The sequence below is a fragment of the Mustela nivalis genome, assembly GCF_964662115.1.
Source record: "Mustela nivalis genome assembly, chromosome: 3".
NCBI classification, from domain to species: domain Eukaryota; kingdom Metazoa; phylum Chordata; class Mammalia; order Carnivora; family Mustelidae; genus Mustela; species Mustela nivalis.
Genome location: NC_139022.1, coordinates 63,510,121 through 63,520,634, shown reverse-complemented (window position 1 = coordinate 63,520,634; position 10,514 = coordinate 63,510,121). Strand labels below are relative to the sequence as shown.

The window sequence follows — 10,514 nt, the reverse complement described above, 5'->3', positions numbered from 1 at the left end:
ATAGAATAAAATTCTTAAATAGTGTAGAGAGCCTACTCTTGACTCTGAGAAACAGTTGCAGAGGGGAGGTGGGTGGGTATTAAGGAGGGCATGTGATGTGATGAACACTGGCTTATACGCAGCCAATGAATCAATGAATACTACATCAAAAACTAATGATGTACTACTATATGTTGGCTAATTGAATTTAAATTTAAAAATTTTTTAAATTATAAATTTAATAAATTGAGCTACTCAGAAAAAATAGAATAAAAGTCTATAAAAGATACTTTCAAAAACCTATTGATTAAATTTTGTTACTATACTTTAGCTCCAAATTTGATTTTAATATACTGTCACTAGTTGAATCACTGCCTGTGACAGGGCAAGTCTTATAATAGTAATAGGTATTCAATAAATGTGTCACAAAGCAAAGTCATTTTAAAAAAAGTCTTTCAGTTTGGGGGTCCTGGCTGGCTCATTCGGTGGAGCATGAGACTCTTGATCCTAGCGTTGGGAGTTCAAGCCTTACTTAAGACATGGAGAGCACTTAATTTTTTTCTTTTTTTTTATCTTTCAGTTCAGATTATCCTAGTATTTAGTATGGTTCATATATAATTTGAAATCCATATAGCATCTGTCAGCTTGAATCTGTGGAACAGTACCAAAATGAGCAAGTATTATGTGTTTTTTTGGTAAATGAAAAGTTTAAAATATGCCTTTCTTAAGAATTACCACAATTAATAATGACCTTTAGTGAATTTACTCACTGAAAGACAATGAGGAATATATTTAATAGTTGACAACATTACCAGATTTAGCAGTCTCACGCCTATTTGGAGTGACATCGAATCTCATAAAGATCTCTTAAAATATTTAAATGGAAAATCTTTGAAAACTAAATCAAGGTAAACAGCTTTCAAAAGGCAAAACTGTACCTTTGTGAAAAGGGGAAAGAGTTAAAATTTTATTAGACGGTTTCTTCTTTTCAGCCTGTGAATATAGTTTTTAAAACAGCAAGGATTCCTCTGAATATTATTTCATGCCTCAAGATAGTTCTTAATCTTCTATCAACATCATTGCATGCTCACTCCTTCGAAAGTAGTCCCTTTCATATGATAGTCAAGGTTTCAGAAAAGGCTTTTTTTGTCCAAACCAAACCTAATCTCTCAAGTATCATTTATAAGAATATATAAACAATCCTCCAGCAAGTCTCTCTCAAACCACCCCCCCCCCAATAAAGGAAAGGAAAAGAAAGGAGTACTAATTATACTTAGAAAAGATTTTTTTTTTATTTAATGCAGTGAATGTAGAGTCAACATTACCACTGAATTTAACATCTGAAAGTTGGTAGAATGAAACAAAAATTAGGCATCTGTTAATGGTTACTATGCACTAGGTAGATCTGAGGTTGTACAATATCAGGCTTGTAGACATTTGAGTAGACACTGTCAGCACGGAACGTAAATCTCACACAAGGTATAATCAAAAGGTATTTCAAACAAATTATCCCATCAATAAACTTTCTCTGGTAACATCAGCTTCATGAAGTATTATGTCTAAGCCACAAACAGTGATGGTATGCAGATAGAAGCATGTCATTATAAACACGGTGAGCTAAATAGAGCATATTGAGGTCAAACCCTTTCTGTAGAAAGGGAATTTAATTGACATTCTCTTTCAAGCATAGTGTATAAACAGATCAAAATAGTTCTATCATAAGAAATAGTATTTAACAACGTTGCTTTAAAATAAAAATACTTTAAAAATTAGCTTTGATGAGATTAAATTTATTTTTAAAGTCTCTTCCTTTAGAGTGAAATATATATTTCTGGCTTCTGGCTTTTCTATGTTTTTCCATCATAACCCGCCCCCCTTCACCCCTTCCCAGTCTATTAATAAAGTAGTGCAAAACATTTTCTACAGCATTTTCAGCCAAGCTTAATCCCCTACCCAGTCAGGGAAGTAAAACATTCTTACCAAATTATGTCTCTCTCCAGAGGTATACTCCCTTGATTTATCAGGGAGCCAGGTACAAAAACTACCATAAGTCTTGGGAATGCAATTTTTAAGTATAGATTCTCTGGTAAGTAGTGAAACATTTTTTTAAAGGCAAACTCTCCCCTCCCCATAAGCAGTTTTCTGTTTTTTGGTTTTTGGTTTTTTTTTTTTTTTAAACAAATTAGGTTTCATGCATTTGTTTTATCAAGAATGATTAGTTTTTCTATAAATGAATGTAATGAAACACTGGCATATCACTTAGCACACTAGCATTCTTTACATTAAAATTCACACTAACAAAAATCATACTATGCATTAAAGCATTTCAATAATCTATGAGAAAGAAGATACTTTTTTTGTGTGTGTGATAACACTTGAGTATTAAGTATTTTTAGATGCACAGAGACACCAAAAGCAACACGGATTTAGTTTGCTAGTATTCTTGACAACTGAACGGGGTTGCTAACTTGCTAACTCGGTACAAATTAAAGAAGTGGTAGGTATAAAAATTCAGATAGGCAATCATTTATAAACCTGGCAGTATTTATGTGTAATCCTGTGGAGATTTTAAGGTTTTAGATGGAATGATAGAAGGTTTGAGAGTTTTCTTTGTAGAGTGTGGAAGATTATCCTGACAGAGTGAATGTACCTTCACTCATTAGCTTAAAATAAGCCGAGTCATATCTCAGTAATTTGCACAGGAATGAAAGTCAGAATCTGAAGTCAGCATCTATGTTAAAGTGAAATGCATCTGTTCCATAATTCAGATTTTGGGATTCCCCCTTCCCTTTTGAAATGTATAAAACATAGAAAACTGTAATGGATTACTTTTCAGATAAAAAATAGTTACATAAAAAAAAAACTTTAAAAATCAAATTGACATTTACATTTTATGTAGATTTAATCAGAGCACAGCTGAGCATTTAATGTAATATTCTAGTGCTTCTATTCGTAATTAGAGAAGTACATATCTCCCAGTGTTACCATTCTTCTGTTTGTTGTTCCAGTGTGTTATAATATTATCCGCAGCCAACAAGGCTTTCACACAGCAACAGCTAAACCTTTATCAAATTGAGTCTGTACAATGGAAGTATATTTTCAAAGACATATGCCTTTGTACACTATTTACAAATTCTCTCGATCATGATAAAAAGGCAAAATAAATAAAAAGCAGGAAGAAAGGAAATGCTGCTGAGGTTGAAGGCTTTTTCTTTTATCTTCCCAAACAGATGCTGGGCTCCTTAGTGCTGGGAGCTGGCTAGCCAAGATTGTTTTTCTTCCTTTTACATGGACTGTGAGAAGGATCTGGTTTCAGTTCTTGGTATTGCACCTGTTTAAACAGAGTTCAGAGAAAGACTGGTCAGGTGGTCACTTTCTGGCAAAGGAAGGAAAAGCAAAGGAATGAGAGACTGCTTGGAGGCAGGGGTGGGAAGAGCACTCAACCCTGGAAGGTCTATGGGATCTGCAGCTGGGATGCAGAAAACAATAGAATGATAGAGCAGGGAAATCCTGCCAGAAATTACGTGAGAGCACTGCTGTGAACATTGGTAATAGGCTGCCTCTTCACTGTCAGTAACACATTAGATTAAAAGCAAAACCATCTTAATTTTGAAAGGCTGAATAATGGTTCTTTGCAATTTACTGTTTGTTTAGTTTAGGCTTAATCTCCTTCCAGCCTATTCTCACGTTGGATACCAAATCAAAAATTCAGCTGAAACAAAGGAAGAAAGGTATTGCTCCAACATAGTATCAAGATTTTGATAAAAATATTGCTCATTTATTCAGAAAATGGCTGATGACTAGTGGGCAAAAGTAGTTAACCTCAAAGAAATCGAAAGACTGAGATGTGTCCCAATCTTGAAAATGCAGTTACTCTCCACCCCTAACGGTCTCCAAAAGCTGCATTTTTAAAATTCACTTATTTCCTGCAAATTATGCTAAGAAGTGTTTCTTTGTTTGTTTTTCAGATGTTCACTGGCACCTTTTGCTTTCATCATCTATATTCCCCTTTCCTCTCATCAGGTAATGATGTCTTCCCTTCACAAATCAGGTGAACCTCCCTTGGAGGAAAATTGCCCCTATGAGCTCTGGTAGGTTCTTTTTTTTTTTTTTTTTTTTTTTTAATTTTTTTTTATAAAGATTTTTTTTTTTTTTAATTTGACAGAGAGAAATCACAAGTAGATGGAGAGGCAGGCAGAGAGAGAGGGGGGGGGAAGCAGGCTCCCTGCTGAGCAGAGAGCCCGATGCGGGACTCGATCCCAGGACCCTGAGATCATGACCTGAGCCGAAGGCAGCGGCTTAACCCACTGAGCCACCCAGGCGCCCCTCTGGTAGGTTCTTGATGCAACCCTCTTTCATTCTCCATTCCCCATGCTTTATAAAAGTTCTTCTTGGGTAACACCCCAAGTGGGCTAAATGCCTGAAAGGCAAAATCTGCTACGGCTTTAAACTTTAAGTAGCTTAACTTTTTAACTTTAACTGTCTCTTCTAAAACCTTTGAAATTAAAAGGATAAAAAGTGAAAACCCAATTCCATCCTATGTTAAATAAGAGTAATAGTGAAACCTACATACCACTTGTACATCTGAAGGGACTCTGGAAAGGAAGTCAAGTAGTTCATTGTTATCGATTGCATATGGACTCCGAAGCTTTTTTGTAAATTTATTGATGCCTGAAAAAGTGATCGGTCAAAACATTATTGAAACTCCAGAGTTAGGAATTACAAAAATCACATATATTTCCATATGTTGCAGTGATTCGATCTAGATTAGGCTGCTCTTCAGTCTCCACTGAATGAACCAATACCCTCTGTTTCCTCCCTCTCCCCTTTCCTGTGTTTCTCTCTCTCCTTTCCTTTGTCCCCTTCCTTACTCCATCCCAACTCAAGGGCAGCTCTAGCTTTCTCTCTGTACTTCAGTGGTGCTTCCCATAGGAAAGGCTTGGATGTATATACAAACAAACCTGGCAAGGATGTACATACAAGGTTGTGTCTGGCTTTGCCACTCAGTGTCATATTACTTAGAAGACTTGCTTTAGTATTTCATCTGTGATGAAACTTTTCAAGGCAAAAAGTCTGACTTACTGGTTTTCTCTTTTTCAAAAGAGAAATGGTTCTGGTTTTTTGGAGTGGGGGGAGGTGTTAATGTTATGCAAACCAAATGTTTAGAAGACAGCTGTCCTTGTGGGGTATTTTTGTTTTTTTAATGACCTGAAGTGAGAAAGAGTTTACTACCACCTTTAAAGAAAAACAAAACAAAACAAAAAACAAAAAACAGCTTTAAAGATAGTGATGCAAGAGGATCCTGAACTCTCCTCCCACATATCTGGTGCTCAGGGAAGTCTCACTCTGAAGCAGGTAGGAGAGGCTGGGACCTAAACTCAGCATCACCCTTACTCCCTGTGTGGCAACCAGGGTCCGGAGGGAACTCAAAAGCTGAAGCTTCTTGAGTGAAAGGTTTGAGCCCCACATCAGGCAGCCCCAGCTTTTAACACATGCACCTATGAGGGGACTCTCCAAAATATCCACCTTTGAAAAGCAATGGGGCTCAGGTCCACGAGACCCGCAAGGCTATGGTGATCTGAAAAATGGTTCTTAAAGGACTTGTGTGCTTGGCGTCACCCCAGGACCCAACATAGAAACAGTTAATTAAGGGTTACCTGGACTTCAGGAGAGACTCATTTGCTTGTCTTGGAACATTAGCCTGAGGGGTGGGCCTCTGGTTAGACATACCTACAAGGGACTGCCGGGGTACTCTCTGGAGCCAGAGACTGGGGTGCCATCTCTGCACTTTCCCTCTGCCTTGCTCCAGCTGGTGGATGCTATTTCCACATGCTCCCTGTGCCACATTCCACAGATGGTCAGCATCTCCCCGAGGGGAGACTTGACATGTGTATGGTATCCCAATTTTATGTCTGGTTTTACATCTAGGAGGTGGCTCAACAGGGCAAGGTAGGAAGATCTTGAGCTCACCTCCTCCCATGTATACACCAAATCTGCAGCTACCTATGGAACAATTCCCTCTGAGACAGACTTGAAAACTGGCTGAGTGACTTCACATCAGAGAAACAAGCAAAAGGCCAATGGAAGTGAGTAGGAGAGGCTGTGACAAAAGCTCATTATAAATCCTACCCCAGCAAAGGCAACCCACGATTACAATGTAACTCACAAACTCGGAGCTTCTTTCTGAAGAGCAGCAGGTTATACCCTCCATCAGGCATCCCAGCTTTTAAGTCCTGCACCTGAGAGGTGAGCTGGCTTTGAAAATCATGACATAAAGAGCTGTAGTGAACTGAAACATGGCTCAGAGGGCTCAAGTGAAGACTCACTTTCCCGAGAGTACAGCACAGAAGCAGCCATTAGAAAAGCACCTTAAAGCTTCAGCTGGAGGGGCCGGGGCCTACTGGGATACTCTGCTCCCTCTATCTGCCTTGTAAAGCTGGTGGGTGCCATTTTTACCCTTCAGCTGGCAGGCACCAGCTTCATGCTATCCCTCTGCCATGCTTCAGAGCACCAACTTTTTCTGGAGGGGAGCTTTTACGTACATCTAGTGCTTTGGTTTTTGTGGCTGCCAGCAAAGGGACACCCCTTGATTGCTGGGCTCAGCAGGCCAGGGCTGCTTCCATTCCTGAGTTGCGTGGGACTCTAACACTCAGACCATTCTTGGCAGACTGTCATCCCCAGGACACTGTACAGATAGCAGACTGTTAGACACCCCCACTCTTTCTGAGAAAGAAGCCGATTTGCTTATGGAGGAGCTTTGAGCTGCTGCTTAACCCTCTGGTCTGGCACATTTTAAGAGTTTATAGGCTTCTCAGAGAACAGAGTCCACTAGATGCAGTCTTTGCACTCTCTGCCTCACTATAGCTTTTAAATATCTCCCAGTATGGAGCTTCTGTCCATATTTGATACCCCTGACTTTAGTAGCTGCTGCTGGGGGACACCGGTGTATCACCTGGCTGTGGTGGCTAACGTGGTTATGCTCACAGGTCCCACAGGACTGTAACCAAAGCAAAAAGAGTTTTTAAACAGCCACAACCCTGAGGACATAGCTAGAGGCAACAGACTCAGATGCTCAGCCTTTGTCACAAACCCCTAAGCTTACCATCCCAGTTCCTGCCTAAGGGGCAGGCTTCTAATTAAACACACATGTAAGGGCTGACTGTAGACTTCTCCAGAAACCTTGGTGAGCAGGCTCTATGCCATGCTCTGGAACAGCAATCTCTCTCAGAGGGGAGTTTTTACATATCCCTGGTGCCCTGGTTTTTACAGCTGCCACTGAGGGAGTAGCCCTTGATCTCCGAGCTCTTGTATTTCTGGGTCCCACACGACTGATTAACAGTTACAGAGAGAGTTTTTGGAAGGCTGCCACCCCCAGGGCACTGCACAGACATTAGGCTAAAACACATCCACAGTCTGTGAAAGAGACCTATTAGATTGTCCTGGAGCTTCAAGCCTGCATGGCAAGCTTCAAGTCTGGCACACATTTAGAGGCATAGGAAAGTGCTCTGAGGAAATGTATGCTGTGGGATACCATCGTTACACCACACTGGCATCTCCTTGAAAAGAACGTAGATACTCATGAGGAGCCCCCCAAATATAACTACTAATTACTACAGTAATTAGTTAAGGAATTCATAAGATTAAAATATGTTAAATGTAACCTCAAAAACAGAACATGGGGGGTGAAGAGTTAAAACGTAGAGCTTTAGAACACAACCAGAGTTACATTGTTAACAACTTAAAATGGACTATTACAAGTTCTAATATGTAAGCCTCCTGGTAACTGCAAGGCAAAAACCTAATCTAGATACACAAAAGATAATAAAGCAGTCAAAGCACACCAGCGAGGAAAGTCATCAAATCACAAAAGAAGAAAGGAACACAGGAACTACAAAACAGAAAACATTAACAAAATGCCAATAGGTACCTTCCTATCAGTAATTAGTTTAAATAAGATAGATTCTCTAGTCAAAAGTATCAGATGGCTGAATGTATAAAAAAGCAAGACCTATCCACCTGTCTGTCTATACTGCCTAGAAGAGATGCACTTCAGATGCAAAGACACACAGACTGAAAGTGAAGGAATGGAAAAACCTACTTCATGCATATGAAAACTAAAAGCAAGCTTGAGTAGGTAGCTATGCTTACATTGGACAAACAAAAACTGTAATAAGAGACTAAGAAAGGTATTACATAATGATAAAGGGGCCAACCCAGCAAAAGGATGCAATATTTTATAATATTTATACAGCCAACACCGGAACACCTGAAATATTAAAAGACACGAAGGGAGAAATAGCAATATAATACTAGAGTACTTTAAAACTTCACATCACCACCTAGATCATCAAGGCAGAAAACCAATAAGGAAACATCAGCCTTAAATGACATGTTAGACCATATGGACCTAACAGACATTGATAGAACATTCTATCCAAAAGCAGGAGACTATAAATTCTTTCCCAAGTGCACATAGAACATTCTCTAGGACAGGGGCACCTGGGTGGCTCAGTGGGGTAAGCCTCTGCCTTTAGCTGAAGTCATGATCGCAGGGTCCTGGGATCAAGCCCTGCATGGGGCTCTCTGCTCAACAGGGAACCTGCTTCCCCCTCTATCTCTGCCTGCTGCTCTGCCCACTTGTGATCTCTCTCTCTCTCTCTCTCTCTCTCTGTCAAATAAATAAATAAAATCTTTAAAACAAAAACAAAAGCATTCTCTAGGACAGCTCATATGTGAAGCCACAAAATAGGTCTCAATAAAGAAGACTGAAATCATATCCTGCATCTTTTCAATACAATGGAAGGAATCTAGAAATCAATTACAAGAAGAAAACTGGAAAATGCACTAGTCTGGGGAGACTGAATAACATGCTACTAAAACCAATGCATTAATGAAGAAATAAAAGAATACCTTGAGAAAAATGAAAACAGAAATACAACTTACCAATATGTATGGAGTACAACCAAAGCAGTTCTATAAGGTAACTTTATACCAATAAATGCCTACCTCGATGAAAAAAAAGTCAACCTAACTTTTTATTTCAAAGAACTAAAAAAGGAACAATAAACAAAACCCAAAGTTATAGAAGGAACAGAATAATAAAGTTCAGTGCTGATTCGTAGGAAAAAAATGAGTAAATGGCAAACCTTTAGCTAGAGACTTGCCGAGAAAAAAAGATTCAAATAAAATCAGAACTGAAAGAGAGGATATGATAAACCTGAAACCACAGAAGTGTAAAGGATCCTAAGAGACTAATATGAACAATTACATGCCAACGAATGGAAACCTAAAAGAAATGGTTAAGTTACTAGATATATACAATCTCCTAAGACTGAATCATGAAGAAATAGAAAATTTCTATTCAGACTGATTACCAGGAAGGCAGCTGAATCAGTAATCAAAAACCTCCCAACAAACACGACCAGACAGCTTCACTGGTGAATTCTACCAAACACTCAAAGAAGAGCAATTTTTCATACTCTTCCAAAAACTAGAAGAGGAGGGAACATTTCCAAACTCATTTTATGAGGCCAGCATTACTCTCTTTCCAAAACTAGACAAGGACACCACACACACACAGACACACACAAATACAAGCCAATATCTCTGATGAACAGAAGTGAAAAAATCCTCAACAAAATATTAGTAAACTGCATTGAATAATTAAAAGTCTAGTTCACCACAATTAATTTAGATTTATTCCAGGGATGCAAGGATGGTACATCATTTGCAAATCAATCAGTGTGATAACACCATGTTACGAAAATGAAGGATAAAAATCAGATGATCATCTCAATAGATGCAGAAAAGCATTTGACAAAATTCAACATCCACTGATGATAAAAACGCTCCACAAAGTGGATACATAGGGAACATACCTCAATATAATAAAGGCCATATATGACAGCCCATAGCTAACATCATACTTGGTGGTGAAAAGCTGAAGGCTTTTAACATAAGTTCAGCAACAAGATAAGTATGTCCACTCTCACCATTTTTATTCAACAGAGTCCTGGAATTCCTAGCCTGAGCAATCAGGCAAGAAAAAGAAATAAAAACACACAAATTGGAAAGAAAAATGGAATATGTGCAAATGACATGTTACATGTAGAAAAGTCTAAAGATTATACACACATACACAAAGGAATGAGTGCATTCAATGAAGCTTCAGGATTTGAGGGAAGAGGTAATGGAGAAGATTGGAGAGGATATCACCTATGGTTGACCTGGTTGCTGAACTCTGACAATTAGTGGCTTCTCACACTTTGGGTTTTGAAATATATATTCTGCCCACAGTTCCCACAGTGGGAACTGCTCCAAGGATGTAGCCTTGAAAGAGTAAGGTGTTATTAAGAGCAGCTGAACAGTTTATGGGACTGAGCCCAGTTAATTATTCTATGTAAACTTTTAGATTTTGGTGGGCAGAGGTGGAGATTTACTTGCCTGTAGCCACCCAAAACAAGCCTCATAAGTGAGTTCCCTTGTATATTAAATCTGCCACCTACCAGTCTGAAATGGTCTGCCTCTTTCTTCAG

General features: G+C 38.9%; 1 protein-coding gene across 13 annotated transcripts in view; it reads right to left on the bottom strand.

Annotated features, from left to right (window-relative positions):
- Window positions 1-1,246: 1,246 nt before the first annotated feature.
- Window positions 1,247-10,514, bottom strand: part of MCTP1 (multiple C2 and transmembrane domain containing 1) — a gene marked incomplete at its 3' end in the record, with an annotated part of 521,765 nt that continues 512,497 nt past the window's right edge. For 12 of the 13 annotated variants that reach the window (XM_082723856.1, XM_082723868.1, XM_082723864.1 and 9 more), the window contains 2 exons: window positions 4,553-4,650; window positions 1,247-3,310 (listed from right to left, as the gene is read on the bottom strand). In XM_082723856.1, the coding sequence (XP_082579982.1) occupies window positions 3,239-3,310; window positions 4,553-4,650 (170 nt within the window). The remainder of the gene's footprint in view (window positions 3,311-4,552; window positions 4,651-10,514) is intronic. The other variant, XM_082723870.1, reaches the window with a different exon arrangement.